This window comes from Ascidiella aspersa, chromosome 1, assembly GCF_963924565.1.
Source record: "Ascidiella aspersa chromosome 1, kaAscAspe10.2, whole genome shotgun sequence".
Taxonomy (NCBI): domain Eukaryota; kingdom Metazoa; phylum Chordata; class Ascidiacea; order Phlebobranchia; family Ascidiidae; genus Ascidiella; species Ascidiella aspersa.
Window position 1 is genome coordinate 29984176 of NC_139447.1, and position 17477 is coordinate 30001652.

The window sequence follows — 17477 nt, forward strand, 5'->3', positions numbered from 1 at the left end:
AATGCTTGTTATATTGTATTAGTACAAGCAACTTCACGTTATAGGATATCTACACTACCATTACTAAATGGAAGTTTATGTTATGCTAGCTGTGGACTCCGAATCTGGGTTACAGCAGAGGCGGGGTCAGGATTTTCATTTGATTGTTGGTGTAAATATCCTACAATTAAATTCTTGTTAAGAACCCGAGATCTTTAACAGATCTTTCGTATATAAATGTTAAGATGTGTTCCTAATGTTCCGTAAAGATTTTTCTTTAGAAAATTTACTTTTGAAAATCACATTTTAATTAGGAATTACTTCTCCATGTAGCTTAATGAAAAACGCTATTTAAACAATTCAAGTATTTTACATAATTGTCTGATTTATTTAAAACTTTTAAATGTACAACCACTTTAGAACATACGCGACAAGACTGTTGGTTGAACTAAGCATTTCCCTCATTTTTGTACAATTTTACCCTAAAAAATATATTGTTTTAACACTCAAGGGGGAAATTTGTTTAAACTATATGCCAGCAAATTGTTCAGGTCGCAACGTACAATGTTAGGTTCTAATGAAGCCTATAGGCCAACGCGTTTATTTCAGCGGTAGTAGTAACTAGGCCCAAGCGCATCGGCACAACATCCACGGTTACACAAGGAATCCATCCACAAGAGGATCATCTGCTTCCATTATAAACTGATGCTTCCCTGTGCAATAAGCACGACCTTCTATTTGTATCACAACGGCGTCCCTGCCTTCCAGTTTAACTGAGTGTATCGGTGTAGCTGTTGTCCTAAAAACCAAAAATTAAAAAAAAAATGAAACACACATTTATAACGTTTGTTGGTCCCTATTTTTTCTCCCCTTGTTAGCCCCTTTTCTGTAATTTTATACTGAAAATTAAAAACCTGGAAAAGCTTTCGCACAACTGTGCTTCATCGGATTTTCTACTTTGGCCTAATGAAACGTTACGCAAAATCGTGTCAAGATTTTAATACAAATTGTTGGTTATTAGTGTCACCTGATTTCCAGATATTTAAAAACAGTTCTTATTTAGTGAATAACTATTAAACCAGATTACACTAACCGCGCTTCTTTTACAGTTGTATTGATTATAAACGTTGAAAATAGAAGAACTCATGGGTGATGCTGAGTCAGCGGTTTTGTGGGCGGACCATTACTCACCCTTGCATCGTCACCACGCTTGCGTAATTTCGCGATTCCCCCATCTTTAGGTCGCCGAAAAAGTGGTCGAATATCGTCCGAGCTGTGGTTCCCGATCCACAAAAGCCCCTGTTTACCTGAAGAACACCAAGCAAATCAATCGGCTACGAAACGGCGATCAAGTTGGCTAAGCCAGAGGTTCTTCAAACTGCGTCGCGACACCCTGGTGCGTCGTTTCAGATTTGTTTAAGGGCGTCACAGAACTATCTCCCCTCGTATCTGACATCAGATGCAATAAAATTTACCTTTAATGGTAGAAATTAGGTCATGGCATAAATTCATATAAGTCAGAGACAATTTAGTCAGGAGCTATACAGGAATTAGGAGTGTAACCTGTACATCTTTAATTGAGGTAAGTCTGAAACTGAAACAAATGGAGAACTTTCCATATAAAGGATCTATGGAAAAGCCGTTTTTGATCTCCGGCTAAATACCAACCATCGACACTCCACATACGACGAAATGAGTTCTACCCTCTTTACTTTGACCCACGCTGTCGTTCGTGATGATTGTTCCGCACATTTCCGGAGAAATCTAAACGAATATATATTTCCAGTGCGCGTCATTTAAATAAAAACAAAACGTTAGAACTATGGTAATGCAGTATGCTTTACAGCAGTATGCTTTACAGCAGTATGCTTTACATTAATATGTATATACGATTTTATATTAGTAGAAATTGGTATGCAAAATTAATACTTATAAACAATAATGATAATAGCTTTTTGAAATTCCAAAGGGGCAAGTGTCACCCCTTGCTCCCCGTCGGGCGCTCATGGGCGGAATGTATTTGTCCTTATATTTTGCCCGAACACACACAATATAACATAAATAAATTTAGAAATGCAATAATATTAAATAACATTTTTATTAAGCACGGTGTACAAACATCGATGGCTACAGGATGTTTTGGTCAGCCCTTAATAAAAAGTAGGATTCACATTTTTACCCTTTGTTCGAATCTTAGTTTTATGATAGTATACTGAATCGTCACATTGTAAACGTTATCTGTAAGTTCTATGCCGTTACCATTCTTTGTCATCCAGTGACACGGCAATGCAGCCAATATACACTGGAGAAAAAACAATGTCTCTCCCAAACAACGAACTTACCAACTTATCGGCCTTCTCTGTGATTTCGTTCGCAATTGCAGTCATTTTCTGGGTGTCTGCTTTTTCGATTTCCAGTCCGAGTTGATTTTGAGAAACAATGGCGTAATTTCCGCCGCCATGCATAACGTTCGCTTTGATTTTTTGGCCCGAAGAAAGGGCGATTTCCAAATCTGGCAAAAAGTTGTGGGAATCGTTAAAACCAGGGGTGGGCAACGTGCGGCCTTTTTACATTTTTCGTGCGGCCCTTCACCTTCTTCCAGCTAATTTTCCCTAAATAAGGCTATGAGTGTGCACCATGTTCGGACTTTGCTCTATCAGCTTCCTGTTTGAAGTGCGATGTAACCCATAAGCTACAGCGCTACACTAATGCTGTTGAACTCGAATAAGAAGCATCTATTACAAAACAATCTTCATTCATAAAGTTTACTTGTATCACGTTGTTATGATAAATAATTGTTTTGACACAACTACACTTGTTTAGTATAGGGTCAATGTGTAACAGACTTTTGCCACGCATATATACTGAGATGTTGTGTTTAACAGCTGGTTTTGAATTTTGGCTGTTAATTAAATTGTCAGTACGAGAAAGGCGTCATTGGAAACGTAGGAAAAGTTATTTCCGAATCACAAGTAGACAGCACTGACAAAACGCCGTAGTCGCAGCCTATAGTAGCTCATTAGTTTTTTTCTATTAAAAGCTGAAAATATGAATTAGTGTTTATCTGATGTGCGGCTCCCTGTAAGCATTACATTTCCTAACTGGCCCTTGTTAAAAAGGCTGCCCAACCCTGGTTAAAACTATCTATTTCTACGAAGGGTTTTTCGTTGTTTGCCGCATAAATGTTAGTGACAATAGTGATTCGCAAATTGAATTTGTGCTGTTTATTTTTTAGTTCAGGTTGACATAGTTCGCATCTTTTTATTTGTCATAACTTATGACTCATAAGATTTATACTAACATTCATTTAAAAATTGGTCATTCATCGTATAATTGTAGTTTTATACATAGAAAAAATACGTCAACGTTAATTTAGCGCGCAAGCTTTACCAAACACAATTCCGGACATTGTTATTGTCATCCCTAGTCTTTGTATTCATTTTTCAAAGATGTCTATAAGTGTAAAATTAGGACATAGTGCAATTCGAAAACGTGGAAGCCGCAGATAAAAGTCTTTAACGGGCAGTTGCGATAATAATTAACCTGGAGCCAGTGGGTACGATGGGACGCTGTTAAATCGGACCTTGCCCACTTTGCCGTTGCTCCACTCGGCGACTACCTTCACCAAACCTACCGGACACTGAATGGTCAGGGCTGTCTCAGGCTCAGTCGCCTTGACGATGCCGTGTTCCAGCAACCATCTGGAAAAAAGCGACGACTTTATTATTTCACTTTTTTTCTGTGGACCTCAGGTTGATCCAATGTATGGATTTAGCCTTGTTTTCAGTAGTAATAGACCGATGTTGGTTGGACTAAAAACAACCGTGTAGTTTAACACGACTACATTTTTCCTTAAGTAACATAATTTTGAAAAAATACATACAAAGCTATTTACCGTTTACCGTTGCCGAAATGACAATTTTTTCGGCCGACACTTGACTATACTACGCGCTCTTTTTGTTGACTTTAAGAGGTTCAAAGTCGAATATTTTATTTGACCAGCTTGCATTGTCTTAGCACTGTGCCGATGTACCTATATTTCGGCTAATGACGGAAGATGACAATTATATAGTATAGGTCTACAAGATTAATTCTTGATTGCTTGGTGTGTTTGTTTCTATGTGACCTCAATCAAACCTTAGGCCTCGGTACTTGGCGTTTTTACCAGCCCGTGGACAACCTTTCACACAACATAACTGACCTTACATAGCAGATGGTGGCCTCCCCGCACATAGGAAGGTACATGGTCGCCGCCAGAAACACCACCCCTGCATCCGCTACATCCTCGTCGTGCGCTATCGGCATGACACCAGTCATGCACCGGTAACCCCGCGGCTCCCAGCAGAGGACCCTGAAACAAAACAGTTGCTCAGTTTTCCTGGAGCATTACACATCTCACTTTTGACTGCGGCGGTGCGCCTCGAGTGAGATTCGAACCGACGTCCGGCAAAAAAATAGCTAGAAAAAAAATAGTATGGCAAAGCTGGTCACTAAAGTAAGAAACAAACAACACTAATTTCAACTGTAATTTAAGTTATAAAGGTTTGTTCTCAAAATAAAAATGAAGTGAGAAGATTATTTAGCCGCCCTCTTCTTGCTGTGTTAAAAATATAGCTAATAAGTTGCCAAATGTTTCTCATAAAAGACGCGAAAAACTCTACTATAAAATGGTTCTTGAAGCCGTTGCGAAAACAAGCCTATCGTGACCACGTGGCAATCGACTCCGCCAAGCGTAATACTTTCGAATATAGTCCATCTTGCTCTTGACAAAATCCAGCCTCTGTTGAAAGGAGTCGCCTTGGATCTCAGGTAGACCGCTCGTGATAACCCTCATGGGTGAACCACCGCAGTGATAGTCGATGGCCTCCAGCGTCTTGACCGACCGACCAAGTACACCCATCTTTATTTCTGTTTACGATTTTCGAGCTGTTGACCGTAAATAATTTCTAATCAGTCTAAAATAAGGCGGTTATCCTCACTCTGTGACACTTAGGAAATCCTTTGTAATATCTATGTGCCTATATAGTTGTAAGGCAGCGGATTCCGAACTAGGGTCCGCGGACCAACTGGGGTCCGTACAGCAGTTTTAGAGGGTCCGCAATGAGAATTAGTCTCTAAAGCTTTAAATCATTTTCAGAGGGTTTGCAATGTACAGCAATAATTGTGATTCGATTATAAAGCTTTCTCGGGTACATTGATGAGTTAATTGCAGCAAAACAAGTGCACCCATTTATATATTTTGTTTTGTTTCGGTAAAATAGTAAATAGGTTTAAGACAATGAAGATTTTTTATGTCGGATTTTTTAAAACATTTCCTTTCCTGGCTTCAACTTATAACTTGCTAAGACAGCTGCACTGGCTATCAGCCTACAAGAGCAAGTGTAATAGTCCCAGACCTGGCATCGAACATAAGACCAGTAACATTTTATTTCCAATTGAATAAATCTCTACCTTCTGTCGAAGTAGGCTACCTAAATTACACAACTCCACGTGCTGCAACCTTAATTGAAAAACTTGGATAGCCGTTCTGCAAGAAAATGTTGACCTAGCGAAACGAAAAAATTTCGGTCCACTGCCTCGCAGTGCTCATATGCCTTGTTTGAAATTTTAGACTGAAAGGTAAATATTACTACTTCAAAGATTTGCTCATGGTCAATACAGTTTTTAAGACTCTGTTGACATTAACGTGGCGATCAATGTAGGTACAGAAAAAAAAAACACGCTGATTCATTTATTTCATGCACATTACAAGACTAATTTACAAAACATCATATATACATAAGCGTACACATTAGGTTTCCACTTTTTGCCAAACAACTACCTTCGTGCCGCAAGGTCATGTTGAACGATTAAAATTCACTTGGTACTCTTTCACAAAAAATCTAGACCGACACATGAACAAAACAGCAATATGGGGCAGGAACTTGCGTAAGATGGCATGAATAGGCTTTACATAAATTTTACTGAAACTGCGTAGATATACCGTTGCTAACTCGTCAGCAATGATATTCTAGTACGCGGTCAGTTAAATAATAGGCAATTGAGAAATGTTTTACACAGATCAGAGCATCGTTTATGCGACGGTTGTTTCGCACCTTTTTATCATTCTTTTATGCGACTAAAGTGTATACAAACGGGTGTAACTGATGTGGCCTTTATATCACTGATGATGGCATGAGCATTTGCCGAAACGTTTGAGCAGTAAAGCATGTCGCTTTTTACGTCTATTTGGGCCGTTATTTTCACCATTAAACATGAATAGATCCGTATATAGTGTTCCAAAGATCAGAGCATGTTTTCACACTATACCAGTTTATCTTTAATTATTGGGTTGGTTAGACAGCAACAGCATACCAGTCATAGTCGTTGGTAGGGGCTAGGGATGCCCCATATTATCGGAATGGAGACGGTGCCTCAAATGGTACTAGCCTAACGTTACACATTCAATGATATGATCGTTTTGATGCGGATCAGATACCAACGATTTAAAAGCTTTTTTGTAAAAATTGAACGATAAATTTAAAAACAACTGAACGACGAATTTTAAAGAGCTTACTATATATTTTTTTTAATTTTGTAAACTATATATGTGCATTTTTATTTGATTTTGACTTTACAAATTTTTGACAAATTTTGACCTAACGTGTAAATTTTGACAAAATTTAAGTCAAAAAATATTCGCCCTATACTTATCACTGTAACAACATAATTTTGTATTGAGTCGATGTGACTTTAGCCCCAATATTGTCTTGGTAACGGGGTAATACTCGAAATATCCCATTCATAAAAATCGTTTTTGCTTCGCAGGCTTCAGATAGAACATTATAGATGGAAAGGATACCGCTAAATTATTATTTAGCTACTGTTATGCTTTGTAAACAAATAGTAGCAAAAGTATCGAAGTTCGACAGCGATTAGGACAAAACGGGTCTGATGTGTATTTATTTTCAAGATACGCCATATTTGATTGCGTTATCTAAACGTAATATTTGTCAAAATGTACGATACCAAACGATTTTTCTTTAGAATTAAAACGCATATACAACGACAGTTTAGTATTTTCTGAGAAATTTACTTTTGTGAAGAAGAAAAGGCTTCCGACAGATCGCGGCGCCATGTATTGGTAAATAAATGAAATAAGAATAAAACTAGTAAAATATTGCACCGATAGCACCCTATAGTTTCGAACAAGTACAGCGAAAACCAACGCAAACTCACCGAATCTGTCGATCTATGATGCAAGCAAGACAGGCTAGAAAAACAACTAGCCTGCAGTGAGATTAAGTCTGCTATGGCTTTCGATGTACTAACGATACGTAAGCTGTCATTGTTAGTCAAAAAGCAGCTTCAGAAGGGCTATAGATCAGTGCTTATTAACCTTTTTCAGTGCGCGACCCACTTTTAATGCAAGTTTATTGTGCGACCCACAATGTGATGACCAAACGAATAGAAAAAACAAATTAAGGATATAAACAACAATGTATACACGACACGTGTCGCACTGAAATAGTTAATGCGACCAAACGCATATAATTGTTACGTATTTTATTGCATTGTTGAATAAATTTTACGTAATGATAATGCATCACTTTCCCGATCTAATAGAAAACGGCAACATTTAGAAATGCTTCGCGACCCACCTAAAATAGCTTCGCGACCCGCCACCAATGGGTCGCGGTCCATAGGTTGGAAAGCACTGAGCCAGAAGTGGATTTTGTACAGATGTGGGATCAACTGTCCCAACAACTTATTCGCCAGAAATATTTTAAAATATACCATCATATCAAGTTATGTCGAACTATGGATATAATGCTAAAAGCTAGCGTTACGCCTATAGCTTAATTAAACGTTTTGTCAATTTAAAACAAATAATAGCATCGTTTCGCCTGTTGCCTGGTTACGTCATCAACCTGGTTACGTCATCTATAACAAAATCCATGCCTTCCCCTAAGAAAAATCCTAGATCCGTCCTGTTGTATCCAACATCTATGTTTACTATACTACGAAAAAAATGATTAAAATTATGAATTAATATAGTTTTTTTATTAATCGCTTTAACAAAGATTTTGAACGGAGTACCATATTTAAAACCGATAAGCCCGCAAAAATGTACATTGTAAAAGTTGGATAGAACATGGTAAAATATTTTCCAACCACATATATGATGAGTTACATGCATTACCTATATTATACTTATAGGTCCTGTAGTTGGATTACTGTATATACACCTCATGGTGGATATGAATAAATGGAATACAGGTTATAGAGACGGAGCGGGATTGGTGGATTTGGCAAATTTGCAGGAGTCGGACTTGGGGCTCGAGAAACGGATTCGACTTGCTATTTTTCGAGTCGGGCATCGAAGTCAGATTCGGGTTTTTTACCCAACTCCACAGCGGTGATTTTAAGTGCGTGAAATCTAAGTTTATTTTCGAGCTGTTCGTTAGTCATAGTATAGGGTTGTCCAATAGTTATGTGTTCTTCAGATGCCGATACCCGATATTTTGGACAAAGATAGCGCGACCCGATCCGAAAACAAATGAAGTCTTTACTCAAATAATTAAAACAGATAAAATAAAAACGTTGAAAAGAATTTTTTAGGTTTTCAGGTAAAATTTTCCTGAGGCGACGCCCAAACTCTATCATTGCTGTCAAAATGTTGTCAACGAAACTACTGTTGTCGAATAGTTTCGCTAGGAATTTTCGAAGTCCAGTTCATTGCCAAGCTGTTCCTTTTAGCTTTCGAGTTGCGCTCTGATCGGTTTTGTGGCGCTCCGCTGCGTACGCGTGACGTAGCCTCCTAATTTGAAAAAAACAGTTTTTCAGTTTCCGTTGCGCTTTTTTTGCATAGAACAGTGCTTTTTAGCCTTTTTTGGTTTGGTGAACCCCTAAGCTTGTTGTTACGAACTCATGCACCCTGTTTACTTCAAGGCTAAACTGAGGTAAAAAACAAAATGAAAATTCATTACGCTCATCCAGATTTAATTATTTCAATTGAACCAAGCGGAGCTGCAGAAATTTCGCACACCGATTATAACTGCAGGCTGCTTGCCAGGACTATTCCATGTCAAAAACAGCATTCCAACAAACTTAACAAAATAACAAAGAGACCATTTTTTTGACCATTTTAACATGAAACCTACATCTTTTTTGTAATATCCTGAATGTCAAATATTAATGGCACATTAAAAGTTTGTGATTGCACCCTTGTATACCTTTCGTACTGGTACACCCCATGCATATTTTGCACACAGGTTGTAGAGCATTGGCATAAAAAACAATTGCATGTCTAAAAATAGTATTGCTTTAAATTGCCCAGAAGCCGATATGTACGCACGTGAGACTTTTAAGAATGAGTCTCAAAAACACAACCCTTAAGTTAAAATAGCGTATTTGTTTTTGATAGCAAATCTCGTATCGTCAAAGGCACTGGTTGCATTTCTTAAACAAAATATTTTACCAGGATTTCGAAACTTAGTCTGTAGCAGTCTAACGATCCTTAAGTGTGAAACGAGGTTCAAAACTCATTAAATCTGCTAATTCGGCAAGTTTTTTTTTAACGCCACGCCCCCTAATTTAGGCGACGACTTATCCTTTGGACAATCTTGAAACTTGAAACGATTCGCATCGTTTCACCCCCGAACTGAAATGCTTACGCAGCAGAATCCAGGTCGCGGTTCGCTGGAAAGCGAGTGACGTCTGGGGCATTTTTGTGACACAGCACTATTAGCGCCCCAACTTTGTTGTCGACTCAGCAGAGTTTGCGAGAATGGTTCGACATTTTTCGCATCTGCGGTTGAAATCTTATTAAGCAAGTAGCAGTTTTTACGTAGAGATTGTTTATAAATTCGAATCTAATTGCCTGTAAATTGTTCGGATACAATGTTTAATAATTTTTAAAACGTAGATATAATCAAGTATTTTAATTTTCGGGAAAAGGGGCAGGCTATAGCGTATAAAAAAAAGATTATTTTTTTGGTACCTCTTGCTAGTAGTATTCGTTTTGCGAAATCACAGTTGTATTATTTTATTGACAGGTTATTCTTTGAATAGTTGGCACCTCTGCTAAATGAACATTTTGAGTTACACCGAAAAATATTGTTCATATACAGTCCAGGCAGGATTACCTTTAACAAACATTCTTATAATAACTTGGATGGGTTATCAGCAGGGGAGTGCAAAAAATGTTTCTCAGTTAGTTTCATTCGTGGCTATGTTTTATACTCGTTTAACGTTACAATATTTTATACTTGTTTTCAGTTTTGTTTAACATTGTTGCTTCACTTGCGAACAACATGGGTGATGTGGTCATCAACGACGGTCAAAGTAATGGCAAAAAGTCTTTGTACCAACGTTACAAAGAGTCGAGTTACGAGGAACTCTACATGAAAGTCTTCCTTCCGATTTTTTGCGAGTTCGCAGCGACTTTGCTGCACACCTTTTGGGGCTCGTTGATCGGCCCACCAAACCGACCGGACGTGTACGAGTCTATTAACAGGTATCTGCTGTTTTGCGTTCTAGTTTTTCTGTGATTGCGCTGTTTAAGTTTAACTAATTTGGTTTCTTTTCGTTGCTAGTTTTTTGTTGTCTTCGTTCGCAAGTTCGCTCGTTGTTTGTTCCGAGATAGTAGAACATGTGGTTAAACTTTTGGTTCTTTTGAGTTCAGTTTGCAGTATTTTTCGCGTCGCTGATCTTGGTACTATGAGGGTGTTTTGGAAATAGAACACCGCCGCTGTTGCGTGGGTTTTCTACGCGAAACTTTGAGTGGCAAAAACACGATTTAAGCGGAACCATTAAAAAAACGAAAACTGGCTCAATCGCTTCGTGTACGGTTGATGTATTTTATAGATTGATAAATGTGCAGCTCATATATGTGGTTAAAACAACAATTTAGCCTCAAGTTAAAAACGCACTTTGAATAAATAACTTTCGGTAGCCTTATTAAAATTAATTAGTAATTGAAAGAATATTTAGATATTTATCCTAAGCAATAACCAACTTTATTCTGCTTGTATATACTTGCATGTTTTCTATAGCCAAGTAAATGACTTAGTTCTTCGCCTTCTTTTATAGATGTGCAAAACGCCTAAAATAAAAAAAAACTTGTAAAAATTAGTACAAATGTTTTGCATAGAATCTAATTGCAAACAACTACCATAATAGTGTATCTTCCCTGGGTCATAATGATTAGAGATAAAACGTAAGCGAAAAAAAATAATAAAGTCGAATATAACTTAATTTGAAGTTATTTACTTTTGCAAATGCTTTGGCTATTGTACTAAGTAGTGATACTTTTACCAATTTTTAATCGTCATGACTCACCTGCGCTTCAAAGGCAACAATTAAAGGCCATTAAAACAGTGAAACAAAAACCATTATGTGTACCCACAGAACCATCCTTCCAGGCGAATACGCCGCCAACTATGTGGTGAGCACGTTGACTCCAGCACTCCAGGCAGGATTCGCCGTGTGGATGATCATTGTCGTGTTCATAAAAATAACGTAAGTGTAACTGCCTGGACTCTTTTATTGCTGTTAAGAAAAACTCGGGCTGTGGTTCTTAGGCTTTGCTTTATGAAGGCTATAACACCCCCGTGAGCATGACAAACAGCGTTAACTCCCATCTGTTTGTTTAATGGCCTGACAAGACTAAATCAAAACACTGGGAAGGGTGCCAAGGGGCCTTTTAATCTAAGACCTTTTAAGCTAAAGGAGTGTAGATGATGCCCAGTACAATTAACCTATCTAGTTTTACGGTTACGTGGCGTGCAATATACAGGCTTTTCAAAAGTCTACGATGTTTATAAATACCTTAGACTTATAAATAGTAAAATTTTGTCATTTCTTTGTTACGTCGGGTATAGATATATTTTATGAAATACTTTGCATCGCCTATAGACAGATAGATAGAGTGTGTAAAAATAACTGCAAAAACAACTTGTGTGATTAATAATTCTCGAAAATGCGCTTTAAACTAAAAATTAATAATCCGCTTATAATGCATCACGTGCATGGTATTACATGTAACTTTTTGAGCGCCCAAAACCTATTGGTAGAAAAGGCCCGGATATAAAAGGAGCTCCAGCGCTTATTCAATAACCTTCTCGTTACCAGAATCATCCAGTTCAACCCGATAATGTCGATGTCGTTCGTCATCGCTGGAATTCTCTCTCCCTACATGCTGGTGCCTTACGTGCTGGCACAACTATTTGGCTCCGGGTTTGGAGCGTTCCTTGCACAGGTAAAAACTTTTATATTCGGCAAAACTCTTTTTTGCGCCATGGCCCATATAAAATAGGTTTACACCAGTGTTGTAAATAACAAGTCATTATGACTTATTTCCAGTCAAGTCATTTGTAAAATAACTTAAGTCCAAGTCAAGTATTTTTGAATATAGTAATCCAAGTCCCAGTCCAAGTCATGGTTTGCCCAAGTCAATTCCCAATCAAGTCATTATTAGAGCGAGTTAACTCCCTTCACATAAAAATAAAACTTTAAACTATTAGAATTTTTAAACACGTACATTCGTACAATTATGAGCAATACCTCAACTAAAAAAATAAGAAAATCGCAACATGTAGCAAGCAAAAGGGGTGCAAACATTAGGGTAAATAACTCAATTTTATAAACAAAATACTAAATGAAAACACCTCATTTCAACCCAAGTCAGTTTTCCGAAAGACTTAAGTCAAGTCAAGTCACTTCCGAGCCTGACTCCAAACAAAAAATAAAGTCGAGTCCTACCCTCGACTCCCAAACCTGATTCCAGCGAAAATAACTCGCCTCCGGCTCCGACTCCACAGAATATATATTCCACCCACCCCCAAGACTAAAATATAGTGGATGTAGCCTACAGCAGGGAATGTCATACAACCTTCCTCTACACCCACAGAATTTGAGTGGAGACTATTCCACGTCACCATTCTATTTCACCTTTTGATGGTGCTGGCCTTGTCGGCTACAAACTTGCTAGTATAAAAGTGCACGCCGATAACCAGTGCGCGTTGATTTACCGTTTCGACGACAACGTATAACAATTTTTAACCCAAAATAAGCAAATTGATTAAAAATGTTTATTGTTACGAAGCTTAAACCTATAGGCGTAAAAAAGCCTTCGGCAAATTAAATATACTAACTGTGCGATTGGAGCCAACTTCGCCTTTAACGATAAAACAAAAAAATGACTTCGCCTCGCATAGCCTAGATCTAATTCTCGACCAAATTGATTTCAGTCGATCAAGGGCGACGAGCCCGGTCCGTTCCGAGTGGCGCCTGGTTCCAGCGTTGGCCCGATTATCGGCGCCGAGACCTTCAACACGGGCGTCATGGTCTTCTTTGCCCTGGCGATGACCCTGGACAAGCGCTATGACCAGGCCACTGGCCCAATGGCAATCGGATTTACCGTTTTCCAAGCAATTCTCACCGGGTATGTGAAATACACCAGGAGCGATTCCGATCAGTTTTAGCGGTGATGGTTGATTTGGGCTAACAGGTTTGATTAGCGTTCACGTTGATGGTTTGTTTTAATTATTTGGGTCAGTGACGCCACCAAACGCTATAAGTGCCAAAAGTTTTTCAACAGACCTAGTGGTTTTACAAATCTGTGGGGTCTGCGTTGCTCTCAAATTGAAAAGAATAAGAAGAAAAAATACTTTTAAAACATTTTGCTAGTGCTTAACCAGCCAAAAGGTAGATTTAAAACCATTTTCCTAATGTTTTTGTGTAATTTTGAAAAAAACATAGAGTTAAGAAAAAGAATGTTTGATAAATCTAGCATATCAAAATTCGACAAGTTAACATCTGTCTTGTAACAGTTACACCTAATTGATGATTATTGCAATAGATGCTCTGTTCTTTAAAAGGTTTGACAATCAAGAGTCAACTTCGAAATATACAACACTACTATCTACTAAAACTAAATTCTATAGCAGTAGTTCTTTAATGAATAACAGCGTTTTTTTAAAAGATATGTTGCGCCATCCTAAACACATAAGTAGTCATATACGAACAAAATATTTTTGCGTAAACTATTAGTTTTGTACAAAATAGGCATCGAAATTACACAAATTCGTTTTAAAACAACCTTTCTAATGTAAACATACCATATTATTCTCTTAGCTCTATCAGAGTCATCGCGTATTTAACACAATCCGCCATTTGGCACACTCGGCAATGCGCATATAGATACCTTGCTTTCTGGGTGGCGCTTTTCTCTGGAAACACAAAATCACCAAAACGTTTGCTTTGCAGACGCTGGGTGGGCTCATTCTGCCTGAATCCGGCCCGCGCCTACGGTCCTGCTTTGGTGATGGGTGAGTGCGACGACCACTGGGTCTGGTGGGTTGGCCCGGCGTGCGGTTCTCTTCTTTTCACCTTCATTTACATGTGAGTTTTGAAGTTTCCAGGGATTGTAAAAAAATGATAAAGAAATGATAATAAATTGCAACGCCTAAAAGGTCGAGTAGATCGACATCATCTTGATTAAGACGTTTCGAAACGAACGTGTATAACCTTTAGTTAATGTAACTGAGAAGTAAAGCAAAGCATCACTTATAAAAGTGGGAACGCAATTATTATTATTTTGAGTTTCTATAGTCGAAGTATATAGTTAAAGAAGGGTTTTATGATTTTCTTTCGAGGGTAACTTGCTATCGCTTGGTTTTGACGATAGGTTATTTAGGGCAGTGGTTCTCAACCGCCGGTCCGTGGACTGGTGCCGGTCCGCGTCTAATTTCCTCCGCAAATATATTAAAATTTGATATCTCAATTGCAAAATTCAAGATGTTGAAGGCTTATCCATCAAATTTAGAACTTCGCCACCTCCGTAATTTGCAGCATTGTGACGTAAATAGAGTTAATGATATTCTTTGGACTTCATTTTACGTCATAATGCTGCAACTGTTTAAAAGTAGGCTACAACTCGTTTAAGTCTTAAACTTAAGACCAGTTGTATGTGAAAGCTAAGAAGTGTTTTAGTTGTATACTATTGCGTAATTAAATTTTGGATTGATTTTGATTCTTGAAGGTCCACCGGTCCGCAAAATTTGTTTTGAAATTTGACAGGTGCGTATACTAAAAAGGTTGAGAAACACTGATTTAGGGTGTTTACAGTGTTGTATTGACTTAGGTCAATTGCTTGACTTAAGTGCACTTGGGTCACTGTTTTCAAATGACTTAACTTGACTTAAGTAATTTTGATAAAATTGCTTGACTTGACTTAAGTCTCTTAGACAAATGACTTGACTTAAACTTAAGTCATTGAGTCAAATGACTTGGGTTGAAATTAAGTGTTTTTATTTACCATTTTATTATAAAATTGAGCTATTTATCGCAAGTTTTGCTCATAAAACAATTAGATTGCTACATTTTTTTTTGTTTGTTATTTTTTAGTTAAAGTATTGCTTATAATCGGACGAGTTTACCTATTTTAATGGTGTGTCGTTTTATTATTATATTCGTGGTTTGACTTGGAGATGACCTGCTATAATAATGACTTGACTGGGACTTGACTCGGGCAACTGATGACTTGGACTGGGAAAAATACTTGACTTGGACTTAAGTTATTTCACAAATGACATGACTGGGACTAGCCAGAGGCACATTGAAGCTGATCTTTTTCAACCTTTGTAGTTTATTTAAACTATGTGACGCATTGAAAAACAATTAATAACTTAAAAAAACGGCGTTGAATTGATTCTGTGTCTGCAAATTCGCGACCTTCAAATTTATCTACTCTATACGTTAGCTTAGTAAAAGGTGTAGGAAACCTACTGCCCCTTACCAAATTGAACAGAGCCAGTATAAAAAACATAAAAACACTTTCTCGATACAGGATGTTTGCAGCACCCCGGGAAAAGGTCTGGTCACTGCAGATTCTCAAGCGCTTTTACAGGAAGCGACGCAACGAAAACGGCAGCTCCAAAGCAACCGATGCAACGATTGAAAATAAATACGCAACCACTGACACATAAGATAAATTTGGGATTGGCCCTTCAGTCAAGGATAAGGCTTTTTGTAAACTTTGTTGCATTTGGATGTATTGAGATCCTTGTAAAGCAATTGCTTTTGCTGTTGGAATATAAAATCCTTGTAAATGCTGTTGGAATATAAAATCCTTGTAAATGCTGTTGGAATGTAAAATCCTTGTAAAACTATTGCGTTTGTTCTTGTAATGCAAAATCCTTGTAAAACAATTGCCTTTGCTCTCGGAATGTAAATCCAGTAACAAAGAAGAGTAAACAACCGTAAAACTCCTATCAAGTAACATGTTTGGTATTCGTTACACTCTACGTTTAAAAATTCATTATCTTCGGCACGCAGTTCTAAGAAACGTATATTTCATTATATAGTCAACTGTAATGGTTCAAACAATAAACTAATATTGTCCGAAATGGTATTGGATGATCAAGGGTAGGCTACAGCCAGGGCTGGGGAGTTGGAGTCGGACTAAAGACTCGGGCTCGAAAAGTCGGTTTGTTTTACTGGAGTCGGACTTGGGACTCGGGACTCGAGTAAAACCACGTAAAACTACTCAAGTCCCGAGTCCGACATGCCCATGTGCAGTACCAAATTTCAAAGCTGATATGGCCGCCAACTGGAAATTGTAAAGGTGGAATAGCATATGGTGGAATATTTTCCAACCATGTATTGTGAGTGAATGAATAATACCGCACCCCTTTAAGTGGATTGCTGAATATCCACGTTAAATTAGTTACGTCAATTTGTGGATTACAGGCTGTGGAGTCTGGGCCGGACTCGGGCTCCACGAAATCGCACATTTGGCTGGAGTCGGACTTGTGTGTCCGACTCGGGTGAATTTTAACCGACTCCGCAGCCCTGGCTACAGCAGTGGTCTCCGTCCTTTGGGTCGCGACCCCAAGTGGATCGCCTAAAATGTTTTGAGGGGTCGCCATAACTCACCATAGTCCTGCTGTTTTAGTACGATTTATGTATTTTGTTTACTTCACAATGACGCTACTAAATGTGCTAACGTGACTTTTGACAAAAATTAGGTTTCTTTTTACCCAGCGAATGTCGCACTTGGCAAATTGTTTGATTGTGAAATTCCTTCAATGAGTTATATAAAAGAGCTTGTTTTTCAAAAAGTCAACTTTTTGTTACTAAACTTTAGCAACGTGGTTTGCAGATATAAGGGGTAGGCTTTGAGCGTATTACAAACGAAACATCTCAATTGCTTGGAAGTAAAGCCTGACATCCGGTTATGTTTATGTAAAGTGGGGCCGCGTTTGCACAACCTAGTGGATATGTACACGCAACCATGGCAATGGATGCAATTTGTTGTCAAAAACTAAGTGCATTTTTTGTTTTCGTTCTTGTGGTAAATTCAAATTCGTATGTTAAATAAAACTTCCTAAAGGCAATCGTTTTGTTGCACATGCTTATAGCCGCAGTTCTCTGGAATGGTGTGGGCCTATACAGTTGCTCGTGTTACTTTGTTCCCGCATTATTTGAAATAGTTTTATTCTTATATGAAAACA

At 38.1% G+C, this 17477-nt stretch overlaps 2 protein-coding genes across 2 annotated transcripts; one reads left to right on the forward strand and one right to left on the reverse strand.

The window, feature by feature from the left end:
• Positions 1–413: 413 nt before the first annotated feature.
• LOC146169684 (trans-L-3-hydroxyproline dehydratase-like) lies at positions 414–4948 on the reverse strand. Its single transcript, XM_083390805.1, has 7 exons — positions 4719–4948; positions 4181–4330; positions 3523–3680; positions 2322–2491; positions 1648–1743; positions 1171–1286; positions 414–778 (listed from the first exon to the last, which is right to left on the reverse strand). The coding sequence occupies exons 1-7, from the start codon at positions 4877–4879 to the stop codon at positions 634–636; spliced, it is 996 nt and encodes a 331-aa protein (XP_083246931.1). The 5' UTR covers positions 4880–4948; the 3' UTR covers positions 414–633.
• Positions 4949–10243: 5295 nt separating this feature from the next.
• LOC146169685 (aquaporin-8-like) lies at positions 10244–17354 on the forward strand. Its single transcript, XM_083388999.1, has 6 exons — positions 10244–10477; positions 11371–11481; positions 12094–12220; positions 13212–13405; positions 14230–14364; positions 15812–17354. Exons 1-6 carry the CDS (start codon positions 10275–10277, stop codon positions 15948–15950), a joined length of 909 nt encoding a protein of 302 aa, XP_083245125.1. The 5' UTR covers positions 10244–10274; the 3' UTR covers positions 15951–17354.
• The last annotated feature ends 123 nt before the right edge of the window (positions 17355–17477 follow it).

What these genes read in the sequence shown, in the direction of transcription:
- LOC146169684 (XM_083390805.1), bottom strand. Translation starts at nt 4,879, where the DNA reads ATGGGTGTACTTGGTCGGTCGGTCAAGACGCTGGAGGCCATCGACTAT. An exon ending in AAGATGGACTATATTCGAAA is followed by an intron (nt 4,331 to 4,718) that starts GTATTACGCTTG and finishes GTTTTGTTTCAG; the next exon opens with GGTCCTCTGCTGGGAGCCGC. An exon ending in GCCACCATCTGCTATGTAAG is followed by an intron (nt 3,681 to 4,180) that starts GTCAGTTATGTT and finishes GCTTTTTTCCAG; the next exon opens with ATGGTTGCTGGAACACGGCA.
- LOC146169685 (XM_083388999.1), top strand. Translation starts at nt 10,275, where the DNA reads ATGGGTGATGTGGTCATCAACGACGGTCAAAGTAATGGCAAAAAGTCT. An exon ending in TTGGAGCGTTCCTTGCACAG is followed by an intron (nt 12,221 to 13,211) that starts GTAAAAACTTTT and finishes AATTGATTTCAG; the next exon opens with TCGATCAAGGGCGACGAGCC. An exon ending in TTCCAAGCAATTCTCACCGG is followed by an intron (nt 13,406 to 14,229) that starts GTATGTGAAATA and finishes TTTGCTTTGCAG; the next exon opens with ACGCTGGGTGGGCTCATTCT.